Genomic DNA, 20,954 nt, shown 5'->3' with positions numbered 1-20,954 from the left:
GTTCTCCATACCAGCACTGTGCTTGAGTGTGCAGGCAAAGCTAGCAAGGGCACAGCACTCAGCCAGGGGGAGGTGGCTGGTTCCTTCATTTTAAAACCCTTTTGCTTGAGGGTACAAAAAGCTCTTCCCTCCCCGCCCCCCCCCAGAAAACCCCTCAGAAACCAGCCTAGTGTAAGTCATGGCCACCTGGACTTCTCTACAGGGTTTTCAGGTGCACGCACAGTGCCACACTAATGCAGCCGTGCTGCTTCCAGCTTGGGAGCCAAGGTGCGCCCAAGGAACAGATACAGCCTGTCTCCGCACGGCATCGGTTTGTCTGAGCGCAGCAGAGTGTGAGCTCGCAGGACAGGGGGCAGGGCAGAATGATGGGAGCTTTTTAGCACATTTACTAGACTAGGTTTTGCACAGTCAGTTATTGCACATTTGGAAGCTGTCGCGCAAAACTGAAAGCTTGCCCTTGCTACCCATCGCTAGCAAACACCACTCAGAGGTCAGAAGTGAAGTGAAGTGTGTGTGTGTGCGTGCGTGCGTGCACGTGTGTGTGTGTTGCTGCCATCTGCTGGAAAGCAACAACTGATCCTCGGTAGCACTCATGGGCTTGCTGGTTACTGGTGGAGACAGGCCTTTAGCTTAAGTGCTCTTATATAGCTAGGGAAGGAGAATCAGAGTCCTGTGTCTGCCTTTGCAATGCACAATGGCCACAAGATGGCCCTGACATTTCTAGGAGCCTGTGGATTTGTTTCAACACAGCAGCCAGTGATTCAGGTCTCTGCAATGCTCTCTGACTGCTCAGTTTTCCTTTTTGTCACTGATTTCCATTCAGAGGAATGGACAATAAACTAGAGAGAAGAGCCTCTGTGCAGCCCCTGTCCCAGCAGGTCTTTGACACCATTTCAAAGAGTCCTTCCTTGAGGACATAATCTGGCTTGACCCATTAGCCAGTGCCGAGGGCAGGTAGGAAAGTTGCTGTGCATGGAGCAGAGAGAGGATTCAATGCCAAAGAGGTGGAATGGGATGACTCTGTAGGTGTGAAGAGGAAGGAGGGTTTAATCCCCATGAAAACATCAATGCAGAAAGATTGGGTCAGTTCTAGACACAAGGCAGGTGGATACCCTGCACAAGGATGCTGGGACCAGAGAGAAGTGGGAGCTGAATGCAGGTAACAAGGAAGGAGGGGAAAAGTAAGCAGTGCGTGCAGCAAGAGGGGCCCTGACGCATGGACAGAGGATGATGCCATGTATGAAGCTGCCATGGGGAAGAGTGTCTTTTTCTTCCAGAGGCCAGAGGGACATTAGTCAAGTCATACTCCTGGTACATGCTCCTGGACAGGTGTGACATTTGAAGTGCTCCAAAGCACTCCAAAAACCAAGGGTGAAGATGTGCGTGCTTGCAGAAGCATTTCAAAAATGGCCAAAGTGCATCCTGAAATGTCTGTGTGGCTCAGTGGTCCTCCAGCATCCCACAGTGCACCACTCCCAACATGCCAGCACTGGGAGAGAGGGAGGAGCAAGGTGGACAGCCAGTGAGCACTCTCCTGTCCGCAGGGACCGCTGGAGCCCAGAGGTGTGTGCAGGGATGCCTGCTCTCTGGCCTCTGGCTGGAGAGCTGCACTGTTTCATGTGTTCATGGCCATTTTAAAGTGCGTCAAGGGTGAGGGGCGCGTGCCTACACAGCACTGAATTTGAAGCACTCTGAAATGCTGAGTGCTTGAAGCATATGCCTGTCTATGGCCGGTGACACTAGACTGCACTGATTTCTTCGCATCTGGTTGCCCCACCAGCACCCCAGTGACAGAGGGTTTAACCCCTGCCTGGCCCTTGCAGAAAGCAAAGCGAAGCACTATGACAAGTGTTTCATGAAGCTAAAAGCAGGAGGTAGAACCACCAGTGATTCAAGAAAAGTAATACACCGTGCTTCCCCTGTTTTCATGAAGCCGGTACCACCTCAACCAGGCACTTGAGCAGAGGATCAATGGCAACTGGAATCTGTCTCCAGCACCACTCCTCCTGAGACACTCATGGGGGTCTCCCCCCAACTGATGACGTCTCCTCTCAGCTCGTTGCGTTTGCATAGAGCAAGCGCTCGAATGTCGGCGTGACTAAGAACCTTGTTCCAGAGGTTCACATGACTCATCCGGCCTATGAACCTGTTGGAGAAGATCCCAAGAAGATTGTCTCTGTCCTTCCCGAGGACAAGAGTCCCTCCGGCCTGGATCACGTACCCCTTCTGGATACTCTTCTCCCTCCCTACTGCTCCATTAATCCACAGATCTGCTGTCCCAGAGTGGGATGTCCAGGATACACAGTAGTGGAGCCACTCCTCAGACCTATGGTGCAGGAAGAAGTTAATAAAATGGCCCCCAACCCACAGCCCCACGTCTGACCCCACGGTCACCACCAGCTCATTGTCACTCTCTGGGGTGGAATAGGAGAGAACAGTCTGACTCCCACGGTTCTGGGTTTGGATCCAGAAGCACAAGGTGAAGGAGTGGAGCGTCATGACATGGCGGGGCCGGACATTCACGTAGCTCTCGATGTTGTCAGCGGGGAAGAAGAACGCTGGGAAAGCACTAGATTGAGCACCTGAAATAACCGAGCAAGGGGCAGTTATTACATATCCTTAAAGGCTCCCTGTGCTACGAGGTATTTTAGGGGACAAGACTAGGGTCTGACCTACAAGCTGTCAGGAGGGACAGTCTTGTGAAAACGTAAGCCAGTGACTCAGGAGTTGTATTCCTGACTGTCTTGCTGACTTGCTTTGAGCAGGTCAGTGAGCTCCCTCTGCGGTTGATGACAATTTATGCTATAGGGATGCCATAAGTTTTAATTCTTTAATATTTGCAAAAACATAATGTGCTGAACTTTGGAGACAGAAGAGCAGAGCGTTGTTGCTGTCTCTCAAAACTTCATCTGGACCAGACGAAGAACTGGGTTCTACTCTCAGATGTCCGTATAGTGTCCGCTGACATTTAAGGCATCCAAGACAAAGCAATTCTTAGGTCCTCAGTTCAGGGACATAGGGAGTGATTTCTTGTGCAAATGAAGCTCTCAGAAATAATAAGCAGGTGCTCATTTCTTACCCCTCAGGTGCACTCCCCCTAACAGATGCTTCTTCACGTCCTGGAGCTGAGCCTGTATTTGCTCCAGTTTCAAGCTGAGTTCTTCTAGGTGACAGATTTCTAGAGCAATGAAACAACAGCATTTGCAACCAGATCCACAGGTAACAGGTGGACGTTTGTACATGCCACAGGGACACTTCTTGGCCTTCCTAATGCTGGAAACACTGGGGAGTCTCTCTGTTGCGCAGGACCTGTCTCCTATACAGGGCATGTTGGGGAATCTCATTGAGGGAACAGAGCAGTTGCTGACCACATGGTCTTTGTCAAATTTTGAGGGAACTATAGTGCAATAGCAACCATGCAATGGGAAGCCAATTTCTGCTCCCACCGATGTTGATGAGAGCCTTGCCGCCAGTCTTCCTGGGATCACAATTTGTCCTCTTGCCTACCCTGAGCCCATGCTCCATTGCCCATTGTTTCTCCTTTTGCATGTCTGCATCTTTCTGTTCATTTCTTTCCTGGCCTCAGCCTCACCTGGAGACACCCATCCCCACCCCGGTATTACCTTGCTCCACTTTAGCTTTGAAGGAGGATTCCACCACTCTGTCGTTGAGGGGCTGCGCGTGCCGATAGTCGTTTCGCAGGGTTTTATTTTGCCAGTCCAGCAAGGTGTTCTCCAGCAGCTTAATCTTTAAGCAAGACACAGCACAGGAAACAGAGGGGAAATGGATAGATGACTTTTAAAAAGCAAACTACCCTCATCAGACAAGTGGCTCATGAGCTGCAGATCAGACCCAACGCTTTATTGGCAGAATTGAATGGGAACTCAAGCCAGAATTGAGACATTGCATGTCAGGATGGAGTTGCATTAGCAAGGCAAAGAAACAAAAGAGTAGAACAGCAGGGAAGCCAGGAGCTAAATCTGCCACTGGCTATAGCAGCTGGAGGAGGAAATTGTTGTGAGCACCTGCCCATCGCTATCCATGGAGGGGAATTTTGCAATTCCTCCTATTGTGTTGCTTGACCACAGCTGTCTCTGTCTCTCAGCTTCCCCCCATTAGAATGAACAGCTCCGTTTCAGATGCAAATCCACCTTGCTCACCACCAACAGAGCCCTTCACTCATTTTTTCCTGCTTTAAAGAGGCTGCAGGCAACATTACTCATCTAAGAAAAATGATGACCCATCAATCAAAACCCCCTTATTCTCTCTCTCTTTCTTTCTTTTTTTTTTTTGGTTTTCCTTATTTTGAGTCTCTGTCCTTCACTAAATCCTTCTTTTTGGACCTTGGTGAGGTACAATGACAGGCAGAGGCTTGTCCTTTCTAAGAGGTTCTGATTGCTGTTTGAAAGGACAACGCATCCATGGTCACCCATGGACTTTCTTGTGTTCGGGATGAGGGACCTGGAACAACTCCAGTCATGTCTAAGGCCTGGGCTAGAGTGTAGATCAGTGGTTTTCAACCTTTTTTCATTTGCAGACCTCTTAAACATTTTAAATGGAGGTGCAGACCCCATCAGAATTTTTGGATGGAGGTACAGACCCCTTTTGATTTGTAAGTGCAGGTATTCACATAGTTTTGATTGATCATAGTCATCTTTTGTGGACCCCTTAGATATAGTCTGCAGACCGCCAGGGGTCCGTGGACCACAGGCTGAAAACCACTGGTTGAGACCCACCACACAGCCAAAGCCGGCAACTGGCCATTAGCTGAAATTAGCTCATCTATTTACACAGTGCACGTGCAAACAAGAGAAAATGGATTTTCCCAAAATACCAGTCATTATTCTGTAATTACCATAATCTGGCCAGAGGCTTCATGACACTTCTTTTCTTGTGGTAAAGACTGTCTCAGCAGCTTGGCCTGCTTTAGTCTGGGCTTTTCTGCCACTTTATTTTTGTAGGGCTCCTTCACCATTGCCTTTAACTGAACAGGGGCCTTATCAACAATGGCAGCTAAACTCTGGAGCTGCAGAGATCTGAACTGAAACCCCTCTTGCTGCCATGCATCTGCAGCCGCTACTGTGCAGTTGGGCAGGGAAAGGGAGAGAACAGGCTCTGCATTCCTTATATCAGACTTACATTTGGTCTACAAAATTCAAACTATAGAGGACGTTGCCATTACCCTAATGTCAGGGCTGACTTGTGCTATGTGCACATAGGGCTGGCAAAGCTCACAGCAGCAGAGGGAATGACAACAGACAGTCTCTGATTCCAGCAGGGACAGTCAGGCCATGCTATTAATGGTGTTGCCGCTGAGGTTTGTTTCATTCCCACCTATAAATAATAAATCACTGGAGCTGCTCTGCCTGCTGTAGTCAAAATGAGTGTTAAGAACATTCAGCCCAACGCTAGTAACGTGGTGCAGGGCTCAGTGCCCCCACCTAGCACTGCTCTCAGATGCTTTGGTGCTTTTTCTAACTATTTTACAGATAAAGAAACTGAGGCTCCAGGAAGTAAAGGCCTTGCAGGGAGTCTGTGGCAGAGCTGGGACTAGATCCTGGAAGGCTGTAAGTGATTCTCTCAATGCTCCATGAAGCAGGTAAGCAGTTTTACCATTGTACAGACTGAGCAACTTAGGTGCACTGGGTGGATTTCAGTGCTGGTCAAGACACCCAAAGCCGAACTTGGCTCAGAGGGAAATGTCTGCTGCTCTCCCAAGAATCCAGGAGAGTGGGAAGGAAGGAAGAATGCTGTATCCACTTATATGCAGCTACAGCTAATGGGCCTGGAGTTCAGCCCACAATATGGGATTAGTGGTGTTCTAGCTATGGTGCCAGTGCTATGGTAGCCAGGCCCCATGGCAGAGACAGCCCCACTAACACAGAAGGATACTGTGATCTTGGGCACATTATTTACCCTCAGTGCCTCAATTTCCCACCTGTAAAATAAGGATGGCACTACTGCTCTGCCTTGCACAGTTTGGGGCGGTGAGCCTTAACTCACTGCTGCCTCTGCAGAGCTTTGACTTCCTTGGCTGGAAGGTCGTACAGGAGCGAGCATCATTTTATGGCATCACCGCTCCGTTGAGATTCTCTGCGATGTCACTCAGTGACCAAACACCCGACAGGCAGACGCCTCCCCGTGACCCTGCTGCATTGAGGACAGTTGGGAAATCACCAGAAAATGGAGAGGGGAGGTTGGGGGCAAACGTGAAGGAGGAGAAGTGGTTGTTCAGCCACCAACAAGTGAGCTTTACCTGTGTGGGTGACAGGATGATGGGAGAATCAAAGACGGTCCAGATGACACTCTCGGAGCATGGTGGTGTAGTCAGTGAGCCTGGGTACCTGTAGAAGTGTGAGAGGTTTTCTGGCAGCATGCCCTGGACATCCAGTGATGTGAGCCTCATCGATTGCCCTGGACGGGGGATGTGGAAACAAGGTGCAGATGGTGAGTGCCAGAGGAAAAGCACAGCGGGGCCAGAGTGCTTCCCCACGAGGTAAGCCTTGGGAAGCTGCTTCCCCAACTACCAGGAGATACTGCCAAGGGCGATGGACAGGGACTGTCCCCTGTTGTCATTTCTGTAAATCACCTGGAACAGCGAGGCTAAGATCTCTGTAGAGATCTCCACACAGCACATCGCAAAGCCCTGCACACAACCAAGGTAGCTCAGGTGCCGGCAGGACAGACAGGCACGTGGTCCTACACGTGAGAGAGTGCACACAGGTGGGGGAGTGCCACATTCATGCAGCTAGACTGCCCCGGCACCTGAGCTAGCTCTTACTTTACAGGGCGCTGCCTTGAGCCATGGTCCTTGTGTGCTGCCGTACCGTAAACCATTCTCAGTAACAGCACTTGACAAGGATGGGCTGCAGGATTAACACGCCTTCCCAACTCTGGACGCCTCAGTGATGACAAAGCACCATGGAAAGGCCAAGTACAATCAAGAAGAGAATTTTTTTTCTATGGTTCGGGCCATCCCAGCTCCCCCAGCAGTTTCCCCCATAAATAGCCCAGGATGGATTTTATGTGCACTGAGTGACACTTGCATTTGCTGGAAAGACACTGCGTGTCTGCCTGGGGGATCCGCAGCAGAGCCGGCTGCCCAGCTGGAGAGTCCAGCTTGGTGTGCTCAGGGTTGCTTAGCACTTGCAGTAGCCAGGTTTTTCTGAGATGCTTCAGGCAGAGTTTTGGTAGCCTTTAAATGCCCAAATGGCTTCTACCCTGCTGCACAACTAATGTTTCTAGCATTTACAGATTACAGTCCTGCTCCACATGTGGAGGCATGAAGCAGTCCCCATGACTACTGAGCACGCGGAGCAGGCTGCGTGCTGCCAAGGCAGGTATGTGGCCCCATACTCGCATGCTCTGGGCAAGCATGTGTCATGAAATTATGCCCAGCAAAACCCCTGACTAGCGGGTGGAAGATGATGGATGGCCAAAGCCCTCCCAAGTTTAGCTCCGGTAGTGAGTGCCCCCAAGGCCTCCCTCGCTTCATCTCAGCACCCAGACTGAGCCACCTCCCCAGCTGGCCTCAGGAAACTTGCCCTCTCTGCAGCTGAAAGAGAGATGTGGGCCCAGGCAGCCAAGAGCAAGCTGCAGGTGCATGGTCTTCAGTGTGGCGATTGCTCCTCTAGAAGGGAGAAATCCTTGGGGTCTAACCCGGCCCCTGGTTTCCAGTGGGGTAAAAGCTTCCCCATGGCTCTCCGCCCATTGACTCCAGGGCAAGGTGCTGTGGCACAGCTTCAAGAGGAAGGCTGGGGGAGCAGATGTGTAATGCTTAATCTAGGGGCTGATGCCTACAGCACTCTGCTGAGAAATCAGAAAGCCACAAAGTCAAACCCCTAGGTGCAGAGGGCCTAGACCCTGGGTGTCCTACTTCTCTAACCATTCAGTTAGTGGGTAAAACATGGGGGAAGAGGTCCTGGCTTTTTCTGGGCCACAATTTATCGTAGAACTAATGTTCAGGCACATGCAGACAGAGCCTGCCCAACCAGAGCACAGCCTACTGCACATGCTCAGGAGCCATTTGCACACTTGTGTGTCCTGACTGCATGTGTAAGAGGATTGCAGACTCTGCCTAAGTGCAGAAGCTGGCCATTATGTGGCTGGGTGAGTGCCATTTGGGCATGTGAAATGAAATGGGGTTCTGCCTTATATTTTCTCCGATCCAAGAACTGAGGATGGAGGGGGAATCTCCTTGTTTTACTGCCTGCAGCGACTCTTGTGACAAGAGCAGGGGCATCCTGCATAAGGATCCTTGTTTCTGGGGTCCACAGGAAGGAGTGATGCCTCCGAGGTGCAGGGATGTAGCATGGCTGAGGATGCCTAGTTATGGAGCACTGCTTTGGTGTTAATATAACTGCAGCAAGCTGCCCAGCAGCCCTCACTCTTCTCAGCAACCGCCACAGCATACAGAGTAGTCGGTGAGCCGACAAATGGGGCTGCCTGAGGCTTATAAAGTGCAAATGAACTGGAACAGCCTTAGCAGCTGGGGCTTGCTGGCTGAGTCAGGGCCCCGGCGCTGTCATGCAAGAAGAGGACATGCAAGAGCAGGCTATATTTGGATGTTTCAGGGACTGCCTAAGCTAGTGCCAGCTGCTGGAAAGCTGGGGCCTGCTGCTTCGGAGGTTGTCTCCTCTTGAAATGGTCACTGTGCCCATTCTTCCAAAAAACATGCTCTGGCAGAGCTAGGAACTAACTGAAAAAAATCGAAGGGTATTTTCCTGTGGATCAGACCGGGTGATTTACAGTGGTTCTTTCTTCGCCTTATATTTCTGAGACCCTACATCTAGGCAAAGTACCCCAGCATCTCAGGCCATTTACCAGTCAAGCCTGGTCAGGTCTGACCCTAATCAGTCCTCTCTTCTCTCCTTCATCAGTGCTTGTCCCATCCAGCGTTCATGGGCACTGGCATCCCAGACCCCAGGAATGGAGGAAGAAGGAGGGTGCAGGGACTTACCTGCATATCTGATTTTGGCCAGGTTGGAAATGAATTTGCTGTAGTAGGTGTTCTCAAAATGTCCGTCCTAGAAGGAGAGGAGGGGCGGGTGAATGATGTGCATTCAGGTCTTACCCCTGCACTTAGACAGTTCAGTTTGGGAGATTCATTGCTGCTGGAACCCGTTTGACCATGAGGAAGGGAAAACAGAGGCATAAAGATGCCGTAGCTGATAGTTTTAAACTTGGGAACCTGAAGTTGGACATGCACGTAGCTAGCTGTATGTACGTGCCTAAGTGAGTGATGTGGTTGTCAGCAGTACAGAGCATCTACAGTCCCTGTTGGCTACTCTAAAGATTTTGTGGGTACTCAGCACCTCTGAAAAATCAAGCCCATTATTTCAGTGTTTCAGGGGTGAGTTAGAAGCCCACCACTGGGAAAGCCTGATCTGAAGTCGCACGTTTTCTCTTGACCTAAATAAATCACCTAAAATCAGCAGATGGACTGAAAGGAAAAACCCAGGAGGAACCCCACTCCCGTCCCAGAAGGGGGAGTAGAAGGAAGGATCATCCCCACCACTGTTCTCTAATCTGTCATGAAAGGGGAAAGCTCTTGAGGACACGAGCTGCCTCCTTATGATGCGTGTGAACAGCATCCAGCACCAAGGAGCTCTGTTCTCAGTTGGGCCTTGCGAGAGCTACTGCAATACGAACAATACAGCCCCATGCCTGTTCCCTCCCTGTGACCTACCACGTATAGGAAAGCAAGCACGGCCAGCCCATTCGGCTTGTCTTTTGCTTCTTCAAAACTTGAGTAGTTGCCAGAGTTGTAATGGACAATGTGCAGCTGCGGGGACAAAATGGGGTCAGTCAGAGAACTGGGACTGATGCCTTCACCACCACCAGCTCTTGAAGGAACAGTCCCAGGCTGAAGAGCTCATCCGTGCCCCAGGCTCTCCAATGTGCCTGCAGTTGTGTGAGCATGAAACCAGGGTTGACTTTGGTTTGCAGCCTGCTTGTGTGATGGGGCTTGCACAGCTCTGGCTGGAGAGGTGGTATAGTCCACAGGGGCCATACATGGGTTTTTGGCTTGGCCTGTTGTGTGACTTTGGCTTATTCACTTCATCTCTTCCGTCTCTTCTCTATTTAACCTATAAGCCCTTTCAGTCATGACTTGTATCTTTGTGTTTGTACAGATTATGATGAAGTGAGTTCAGGCTCACAGAAGCTTATGCATCTTGGATTTAGTTAGTCTATAAGGTGCATCTCTACTCTGCCTTCTGCCTGACTTTAGACTAACATGGCTAAAGTAACTACCTCTCTCTGCACAGTACAATACTTGCTTGGCACAATAGTCTCTAGGTTCTACTCAAATGCAGATCTGAGCAGCTGGGCCCATATTCTTTTGCCTGTTCCTCCCTTTCCTCTCCTTCACCAAAGCTGCTAGCTCAAGGTACAGTCCAACTGTTAATGCCAAAAGACCCTTCTATGTATATTGCCTGCTCAGCTAAAACTCGTGAACAGCTGCCAGCAAGACTATGCATAGCAGCAAGCCTGAATTTGGTCTGAGTCCAGGAAAGAGAAGCCCAAAGGTAACCATGATTCCCTCTTTGCTGTTAAAAGAGAAAAGGGGGAGGAGAAGCGGGGAACAGATCTGACACCCCTGGGTACAATGATGTATGTTGGCAGGTGGAGGAAACAAACACTTTGGGATTGAACTGAAGCCCGCGGGACTCAATAGGAGCCTTTCCTTTAGTTTAAATATTAGGGAGGGAGAACGAGCTCCTGTCAATCAACCCTTGCTAACTGTGTAGCTGCAAGTATCAGGGAGACAAGAGCATTTCGTGTCCCTTTGGCTTTCTAGGGGCAGGTTCCCTGCTGCATGTGACCTGATATGACAGTCTGGCCATTCCCTTCTGTCAATTGAACTGTAGCTAAGTGGACCCCCAGGACAAACTGCTTAGGTGGAGATGCATTTCTTCCACATCCCAGAGCACGCACGAGCTTTAGGCTGACAAGCATGGGCAAGGAGCAGCCAGGCAGAAGATGGTAAGTCTATTCGTCAAGGAACCTTTGATGAATCAGGGATGTTTTATCATCCGGGATAGGGTTTTGATTGCTAAGCACAGCCTGAAAGAGCTCTGAGCAGTGAAATACTAGAGCTTTTCACTCCTCTGTCTCTTGTCTTTCTTGCAAGAACCCCCAGCTCAGTCCTTACCCAATTAGTCTGTCGCAGACAATGGCTTGGACTCAAACATCAGGCCAGACTCAAAGCTGTGCATTGCAACAATAATGCCAACTCTCATGAAAAAATCCCAGGACTCCTGATTTCCAGGTCAAATTAACTCTGACTTGTGATCTCCTGATAAGAAAAAATCCTGAGATTTGATCTCTTTCTGGTGCATGTAGAGAGTGGAGAGCTGGTAAGTCTGTGGGAGGGAAGGGGCAGTATCAAGGCCCCCCATGGTGAGAGAGGGAGTGGGGCAGGGGCTAGGGTGAACAGGGCTCCGGGGCCAGGGCGAATCCGGATTTTTTTTATCCAAGTGGAAAAGGCAACCCCGCAGCCAGTCCACTTGTGGGGGGCAGCGTGTCTGCATCTAAACAGGTACCTCTGCAAAGTATCTCATGCCATCTATGGTGTGTTCAGAACCACTGGTCTCCAGGTCCAGCCCGCCCCAGTGAAGGTGCATCTGGACAGCAGTGAAGCGGCTTGGGAGTCCTTTGGTGATGCGCATGGTGGGCGGCAAATCAATCTGGACTGAAAGGCAGAATCAGGGAACAGCATGAAATCACTGGAAACGGATGCAGCTGGGCCGGGGTGGTAGCTATGTACTACATGGTGTTGCCCCTTCTGCTGAGAGCATCTCAACTGAAGTCAGTGGGCTTGCTCAAGGCAAGGTCTTCAGCCTTCAGTAAAGCACATAGATGTGTGATCAGTGCCGGTGAAGTCATAGGACTTCCTGCAACCTGTTAGGTATGGGTTTAAGCTCTTCCCTTCCCACAAATCATACAAGTGTTGCTAAGAGCAATTATGTGAGCAGCTTCTATTTCTGTTAAGCAATTATGTGAAGGAGACTAGCAAGATCAATTGTGAGTGTGCAAAGCACAGTAGGAAATTCCTCCAGTCACCATTAGCAACTAAGATGTGCCTAAGGGCCTAGGGTAGAGGAAGTGACCTCTCCTGTATCTGTGATGAAAGGCGTTGTTGGTATATCAGCCTGGCATGCCTAAGGGATAGCAAGTACTTGATCTTTCCACAACAAACTGCATAAAGTAGCATTAGGGTAGCAGAGGGAACCTGAGAGCAGAGAGGTTTCTCCTGAAATTCTTTCTACCTAATTGCTGCCAGCCTATTCAGAGCTTTGGCTGTCTGAAGTATGTCCTAAGTTTGGGCTCTGCCTCAGGGAAGCACTATCATGATGACAGTGACTCTGGATTAGAAGGAAAAGTCTCTCCTTTACAAGAAATCCTTTCCCCAGCCTCCCTCATAGCAGCAGGGCTGCAGGCCACTTGAAATCCCTGTAGGCAGGTTCTTCCCCAGGCCTTAGTGATAACGAATTAATCCTCAGCCCTTACATGCACCTTTCATCTTGTAGGGCTCCTTTGCTTAACAACAGTGTGTCCATTTTACAGATGAGAAAAGGGAGGCACAAATGAATGAAACAGCCTCGCCCCTGATCATACAGTGGGGAAAAAGGTTCATTCCACCTCTTGCAACAATGTATGAACTCAAGGGACCCCATCCCACAGGGCATGATAAGCAGAAATAAATCAATTATTCTGAGAGACTACAAAGAAAAAGTTTGCGGAGACCACTTTGGATGGTTGAAAGAGGATCGTTGGAGTGCCCGATACAGGAAGCACACTGGTAATTATTACACCATGCATTACCTTTGCAAACACAGTATCTACTGAAAGACACAAATCCTAAATATTTGCTTCCCTGCTGAGGTACCCTGCAAGCCAGAGGGTCACATTGGCAATGTGTGTTCTTTGTTCTGTTTAGGTTGAGCAGAGATCCCCACCTTGTTCTCCCTAACAGTAAATCCCAGCGAGTTACAAAAAGCTTTTCATTCCTTAGAAATAAACACAAGCCCCGATTCATAATGTTATGTTTTGGATGCAGAAGGAGAAAGGGTCCTTTGTTCAGGCAGACAAGCTAAAAACATGGCTCTTTCTAACATGCCCAAAGCATCAATATTGTGTTGCAAACAGCTCCATTGCTTATTGTGTAGACGCATGCTAACTCTTGTTTCATAATTAGGGGTATTTACTTTACCAGGGAACTCATTATAGGTTGTTCACTCTGCAAAGCAGGGGGAGAGAGCAGCTGGGAACATGTGCTAGGGATAAAATCCTGTCTGCCGTGTAGTTGAGAATACACTGCTAAGACAGCGTGAAAATACCTGAGGGCTGATTCTCCTGCAGCCGTGACCCAGTATAGTCTTTTACCTCTGAACTGGTAGAGCCTCACATCTCCTTTGCTCTCATTTGACACAGAGAGCAATCAAGTCGAGTGGACCATCTATACCCGACTGCAGGAGCTCCAGCATCTGGGCAGAGGTCTTGCAGTTTTCATACTGCCACACATCACTGTAAAGCCTGAGCTCAGACTAGGCATGCTGTAACTTGGGATACTGCCCACTACGGGATGAAAACTTGGGGCTTTGCGTGCCTCTACAATTGGTCTCCACAGGGGACAAATATCTTAACACTACTGCTAGCTAATGCCGATTCATCTCGAGCATGAATTAGCCTTTGCAAAATAAGTCACTCTTTAGACTGCATAAGAATGAGATGATAGGATTTAGGTAAAATGCTTGTCATTGTGTGTGGAAAGGTAGTGTGTGTCCTGGAAGAAGGTGGAAGAGGCATGTCAGCTGGGTGCTGAAAATTTCCCAGCATCAGGTCCCATCCCTCAGAGTGCTGACTGCCCTTTATTCCCCTGGATCAGCACGGGGAGGGATCATTCCCTTAAGAAGGCAAGAGCCAAATGCCAAAATGCTTACTGCAGGGATTCCTAGGCAAGGGAATGCTAGGATACTGATGCCCTGCATTGAGGCCAATCCCTGATGCATGCACGCTGCAGTAGTGCAAATGGAGTTTGCTGTAGTGAAATGTGTCCCGGGAATTATACAAGTGAAAAAAACCAATAAAGTCACAGATAGTACTTTGTACCATTCAGGTCTACTAAGGTCCTATGTGTCCAAGGAGAACCTTTCTTCCCCCCCTGCATTTCGCTCTGCTGCGTCTCTCTTGATGTTGCCTAAGGAAAGATTTTCCAGGAGAAAGATAAGACAAGCCACTCCCATGGAGTGCTGAAGGGTGGCTCTAGAATTTGGCCTGCGTCCCTGATTTAAAATGCCCTGGGTGGTGAAGTGAATATCTGCATGTTGACAAGAGTGTAAGAAAATACAACTATGCAATCAGAGCCTGGAGAAAGAAACTGGGAAGAATTAATTTGCAAGTAGAGAAGCTGATAATGCCAGCTCCAGAAGCTTCAACAGGAATAGTTGGGTGATGAACAGGAGCCCTGGTTCATTAATGATTCTTAGAAATACAGTCACAGCTGCCTTTCTTTAGAGACAGCATGTCTCGCTGCTCTCTGCTCCCCACTTCATGTCTCCAGTCTTCCTTTGAGCAAAGAGGAATGAAAGAAGATAAGATAAGAGTGCTCCAACCATCTTTTATTAATAGACAGATTTTTTTCCCCCTCAATGCCAGGACATTCCTTACTAGCCACTCACTTGTAACCCAAGCCCATCCTCTCAAAGGCCCCTAAGTGATGCATCAGACAGCATTTTACAGTAGGCCAAGTGCCGGGCTGGGCAAGAAGCCAGGAGTCCCTGAATTCCAGCCATAGCCCTGAGCCGGGGGGTGATCACAGGCAAGCCACTAAATCCACTGGGGGCTTCAGTATCTACCCTGTAGAAGTGGGGACAGCAATATTTACCCACTACCAGTGGGGTTATGTGATCTGTTCATGTTTGTAAAAGGGCTTTCAGGACTGCCTTGTCCCTTATGTTGTTGTTTGCACCTGAATCCAAATTACCCCTGGATTAGAATTTTCTGCTTAAAGCACAGATGGCTTTGACTCGCTTACCGTGGGTGCAAAATGAAGACATAAAGCTCAACACAGTCAGAACAAGGCCCACTAAGTACTAGATAGTACTAGAGGTCTAGCAACATTCCTAGGGGCTGCTGGTCTTTAGGGCTAGGGACAGAAGTTGCACATAACCCAGCTTAAGTGATCAGAAACTGGTTTAAACCTGTAACAAAATAAAAGTTCAGGGCATGTAAACCAGATTCAAAATGGCTGAAGCGGGTTTAAGATAAACCTGGTTGAATGTAGTATCAGACTTAAGTGATTTAGGTCAAACCAGTTTGTGAAACTTCTGTCCAAGACCCCTTCCTGGTTCAAGTTAAATCTGAGTCCCTCAGCATCCCAGCATGCTCTGCAGCCCTGGGCTGGGTTGTGCTGTCTGCTCCAGAGTGTAGGGCTGGCCCCAGCCCCCTACTTCCTAGCTGGAGCATGCAGGGGCTGGCTCACTGCACCCCCGCCCTCCCAGGCAAACCCCAGCTGGGGTCTGCGGTCAGGGAGGGGGGTTAAACTCATCTTCCCCCCTCCCCACAAGTACAGAGCTGTTCTGCTGGCTTACTTTGTGCTGGCTGTGACTGTGAACTACAAATCCCAGAGGCACCTGGAAGCAGGAAGAGGAAGTGATGAACAATCCTGTGGAGTCCTGCTGATGTGATTGTGGACTGCAAATCCCAGAGACCTCAGGGGCAGCCAGAAGAGAAAGCAAATAAACAGCCCATGCACGGTTTATTTGCCAGCTACATGCCAGAGAGCCGTGCTCTAGCAGCCCCTGGTTTCCAGCCTAAGTCACTACAGGCATGTGGTTGCATTTCCTGAATCAAAAGTGAATGTGTGTTCATTTGCTTATTGTTTCAATCTTTGCAGCTTAGATTAACCCGCAAAGACTGAATCAATTCAGCCTCAGACATTTTGACTGTCTGTACTTAGCCTAGGAATGATGCTGTACATGCCCTTTTGAGGAATGAAAAGCTGCATCTTCTTTCTGTTGCTTATACATATGCTGCTGACAGGGTCTCCCACCGGTAGAGAAAAATCAGCAAAATTTGGAGAATAGAATGAAATGAGGTTACAAAGTGGAAAGCTCAAATAGCTGAAGTGAGGAGAGGGAGGCTTGAAAAAGAAAGACAACGTTGTGCATGTCAGTAAAAATAAAAACAAACCAAAACTTCCAAGTGTCAAAAGGTTACCTGCACATATACACACCGAATAATCCTCTAAAAGTGTTTGCTCTGCAAGGAGAAAGAAAACTTCCTATCTGACTGGCAGGAGGCAATGCTGCTTACAGCCAGCTACTGCACTGGGATGGGCTGGAGAGAACTTACCTGCTGCTTGGCCGTCCAGAAGAGGGATGCAGGGTGTGTTGGCCCAGTAAGGAATACCTAACTATGACAGGATGCCTAAATTAATCTGAGGTACATGTACCTCCTTATTATATTACTGCCTTGTATTGGGTACTGCATTACAGCCGTATCTTCAGTGTGGCAGAAGACATAGAGGAACTTGATTAATTCAATGTTATGTTGTCCTGTGTGTACAGAGATAGACACAGGACCCATATCTACATCTAAGCACACAAAGTAATAAAACAACTGAATTCATACAGTTCTTTGATCTCTTCTGCTTGTGCTGAAGTTGCTATACTACCTCCTACGCTGTATAGTTCAAAGCCCCAGTGGATGTAGCCCAAGCCCTAATTGTTGTTTCAAAGGTAGGACAGTGCCTGGTTATACAATCACTACCAGCAAAGTTACCCAAGGCAGGGTTTGCTGTCCCTTCCAACTTGCTACAAAGGGTGGGTCTGATCCTGCGGGATAATGAGTCCCCAGTCACATCAATGTAATATGACAGTCAACAGATCTGGAGAAAGTGGATGGGGGGGTTCAAGAGGAGCCTAGTTTAGGTGACCTTGGGGTCTCAGGAAGGCAAAGCGGTGACCATAGGACCACTGGACAAACATTGTCCTAGGGCATGCTCAATAAAGAGCATCTCCTTGGCCACTCTGATGCTTATTGCCTTTGAAATGATGGGGGGATGTGGGCGCTCAGCCCCGCCCAGGCATTCTTTTGTGCAGGCAGGCAGGGGCCTGTGCACTACTTAAGACCACAAAGCATAGCTTAAGTGCACATGGGTCTCTGCACAGGATGCCTTGTGTGACAGAGCCCACTGTTTCCTCCTCAAAGGGATGGACAGCCTCACTCTCGCTATTCCCAGCACAGCCTGCAGGAGTTGTGGGTGCTCAGTATCTTCCAGGATCAAACCCACAGAGCTTTACCACTGACTTCGGTGAGAGCAAACCTAGGCTATACTGATTACTGAGGCAAGTCCATAGAATAGCAAAGGTGAAAATATCCTGTTCACAGTTAATACCATGGAGCCTGGCTAGAGCTAGTGGTAAAACTGACAGTGAATATGGCAAGGAGGTGCCCCAGGTCCCATCTGCCGTTTCAAGGCATTGGCCTTCCAGCTCCTGACCTTATCAGCAATGATGCCTTCTTTCAGAGTAACTGCCAGGTCCCTGCCACTTACCCGAGTGCCCATTGTTGGTCATGGTGAAATTCCCTTGCAAGGGTCCGTCGTAACCACTGAGCTCCAGCTCCATCAACTGCGGGTTGTACCTTACCTTCCTCTTCTGAATATCAATGGGAGATTGGTGCTTGCCAGCACAGTCGGCAAAGTGTCTTCCCCAGTGCTCCTCGTCCAGCTCTCCTTCTGCAAGGTGGAGGGGAAGAAGAGCAGATGAATATCACACAGCAGGGAATACTGCTCCATCAGTGATGATGAGGAGGGTTTCTGCTCTTGCCAGCAAGGCAGCAAAGCCTCCCCATTGGCCAATTACGACACAAGGAACTGGGGCTGGTTAAAACTGTAGGGTCTTGTCTTTGTCACCATTACTCCCCCTACTTCTTTTCTTTAAGATGTTTAATAATAAATGCATAATGAATATAACTTGGCACTTACTTAGCACCTCTGTTTCAAGGACTTCTGATTTAATCAATTGACACCCATTATTAATGCAGGTAGGTATCTTTAACCCATTTTGTTCTTGTGGGTAACTGAGGCACGGGGAAGATTCTTGTGCAAATCACCCATCGAGCTAGAAAAAGATCCCAGGCGTCCTGGGTCACCAGTCACCTGGTCTAAGCTGCTGATTTGACATTCCCTCTCTTTTAACATTTTAAATGTAGATGTCAATACATTTCAGCTTTGGTTCAATCTGAGCACTTAACATTTGCTCCCATCTTTTTCCCAAAACAATTGTTATCCAAATAGTGAAGCACTGCTTTAAACTTTCAAGGCCATTTGCCTTGCCTCTGTACTCCTATATTTAGGACTTTATGGCTAAGTAGAGCTGTTGATGACATCTCTATCACTCCTCCGGCTTAGAATCAATGTGGAAATCCATCCCTCCCCTTCAACGGCTCCCTTAAAATTTACAATATATTGATCCATTTTGGTCATTTCTTGCTGAGAAACAGAATACCAGAGTCAAGGTGAAAATCCCAAGGTACTGCTGAAATATCTGACTGTGAAGGGTTATTGCAGCAGTTCAAGAGATGTTCTGTTTAATACTATTAAACATTGTTCTAAGCTCCTTCAGCATCCTCCCAATTTATAATTACTGTCACTGCCCCATTAGAAATCCATTTAGCATTTACCAGACTTTTTCCCTTTCGCTTCACCTCAGGCATGCCAGTTTGCAGGCCATTCGCCTGGTCCCTGCCATTCATTCTGGCACGGAGGCTGTGGAGCTGCAGGCTCTGCGATTCCAGAGATAACAATTGCTGGCAGCCCAGTGCCGTAGTTGCAATTAAAGAAGAAAAAAATGTGTGCATTTTACTGCCTCTTGGGTGGCAGCAGGAGTCAAGACCCACCAAAGCAGAAAGACTCGCAAAATACTAAGAATTAAGCAACATTTCACCAGGGCGAACATACAAGCAGGCAGGTCTTGCCTCTGGATTGCTGTTTCACACCCTCTGAAACTCAGAGTGAGTAAGCAGTCTCTAATGGGAAACCTATTCTTTTCTTTTCAGGACCAACAAAAGGTCAGCTATTTTTTTTAGAGCCCTGCAAAGATTTTCTCCATTGTTTGCCATCTATTGTTCTGCCTGACAATATACCCCAACAGCACAAAGGAGTCAGAGGGGCTGACACTGAAAAGAATCCCGTCCAAGATTACACTGGCATCAATAAAGGGAAATAAATTAGCTGCCGTGTTGCTTTTTTTTTTTTTTTAACAGAAAAGAAGAAAAGCCAAGCGCTCAAAAGAACAGGACTGCCTTAAGGAAGCCGGCAGAGCCAGTAGCAATTCAAAAGCAGTAGTTTCTTTTGTGGGATTGTTACCTTTGTATGTCCAGTGCGTGATGTGAGAGGAGCTGAGATGCATAAGAAGCAAGTGGAGGACGGTGCCTGTAATCCTCATGGCTCTTGCCGTCTCTGAAATCAGACCCACGTTGGGGAGCGCATGTCTTTAAAAACCCCTGAAAGCGTAAATAACAATTTACTCAGAGCCTGGCCCTTCCAGTCTCAGTCTCACCCTTCTCCTCACCCTGTCAGCAATAACAGCAGACACCACCACCACTATTACGCTTGGGCCGCCCGCTACAACTGCTAGCGGCAGGTTATTGATCCGCTGTCAGAGGCTGCCAGTTCTAATGGAGCAGAAGGTCACACAGCTCATGTCCTTCAAACCACCTTGACATGTGCTTGATTGATACTTTTTTGCTCCCTTTTGCTCTCTGATTGTTTCTTGTCGAGGGGTGAAGTGCTGCTGTGAGCTTCCACAAAAGCGTACCTGATTGTTTCCTGAAGTGAATGACTTCATTTTTCCCCAGGTGAGCTTTGGAGGCAGAAAGAGGTGAAGGGGCTCATTTTCAATTGCTCGTATCCACAGCAATATTTGAAACTGGTGGGACCCAGTAGTGGTCAGGCCCTAAGGAGCAGGTTTTTCAAATGCTCAGCACCCCAAGGAACTCCATTTTCAACATGCACCTAGTCTACTGAGCGTGTTTGACTGGCCTTACTGTAGGGCCTGAACATTTTGGAAAATCCAAGACCAATGGGCTGGATTTTTAACGCTATTTAACACTAAAGATACAGGCAGAAGCATAGAAGGATTTCTAAAGTACCTAGATGCCTCACCTCCATTGAAGTCAATAGGGATTAAGTACCCAGACTATAGCCTTAGGCACCTGAATATCTTTAGAAATCTGGCCCCAAGCAACAGGATCATGGTCAAACAGCAAGTGAGAGGCAGATCTGGAAAGTAGGTTCCCTGTCTGCTCTTCTGGTGTCCTACTACCATCCTAATATCAAGGCTTCTATGCCACTAATATCCTTTTCTACCTAATATCCCAGCTAGGGGGAAAAAAACAAACCCCTATGGTCAAGAATCAAATCTAAAAGCAAAAGTAAAATAAAACCCTAATGCAAGCAGCTCAAACAGGTAAGGAGGTGGGAGATCTCACATAAACCCACCTTCTGGGGTTTATATCAGGCTGCAGATAGATGCCATTTTTCTTTTCAGCTTATCTTTTGTAAGTGAACAGTTAATTTTACAAGAGGCCTTTCCTGCATCTGTGTCCCACACACTGTGTATTTAAAGTTTGGGAACTGCTCTGCTATTGAGTCCCTTAACCCAACATGTATTTTCCCCTTTCCTCTAAAGAAGACATTTCTTTTGACAGCTGCACTGAACTGTGTAGGGACTGAACTAATCAAACATGCCCTGCAATGTCTTTCGTAATCCGTGTGTATCCAGTTGGGTAAATAGTCCTTGAAATTAGCTGAGGGAGAAATTTCAGGGGTTTATACCTGTTTACACTCCCGAATTGCACACACCACTACACTGAGTGTGAACAGGAGACAAGATAGGCTACTTCTGCATCAGTGTCTCTTCTGTCATCTTGGCTGGCTTGAA

General features: G+C 48.3%; 1 protein-coding gene across 1 annotated transcript; it reads right to left on the bottom strand.

The window, feature by feature from the left end:
* Nucleotides 1-1,968: 1,968 nt before the first annotated feature.
* On the bottom strand, nucleotides 1,969-19,634 carry CA6 (carbonic anhydrase 6). The gene is made up of 10 exons (XM_006035459.3): nucleotides 19,584-19,634; nucleotides 19,379-19,471; nucleotides 17,564-17,746; nucleotides 11,547-11,695; nucleotides 9,689-9,784; nucleotides 8,960-9,026; nucleotides 6,257-6,414; nucleotides 3,624-3,747; nucleotides 3,080-3,178; nucleotides 1,969-2,582 (listed from the first exon to the last, which is right to left on the bottom strand). The coding sequence occupies exons 2-10, from the start codon at nucleotides 19,455-19,457 to the stop codon at nucleotides 1,969-1,971; spliced, it is 1,569 nt and encodes a 522-aa protein (XP_006035521.2). The 5' UTR covers nucleotides 19,458-19,471; nucleotides 19,584-19,634.
* Nucleotides 19,635-20,954: the final 1,320 nt, after the last annotated feature.

Source organism: Alligator sinensis, unplaced genomic scaffold (genome assembly GCF_000455745.1).
Source record: "Alligator sinensis unplaced genomic scaffold, ASM45574v1 scaffold457_1, whole genome shotgun sequence".
NCBI classification, from domain to species: Eukaryota; Metazoa; Chordata; order Crocodylia; family Alligatoridae; genus Alligator; species Alligator sinensis.
This window is presented reverse-complemented; position numbering and strand designations above follow the sequence as displayed.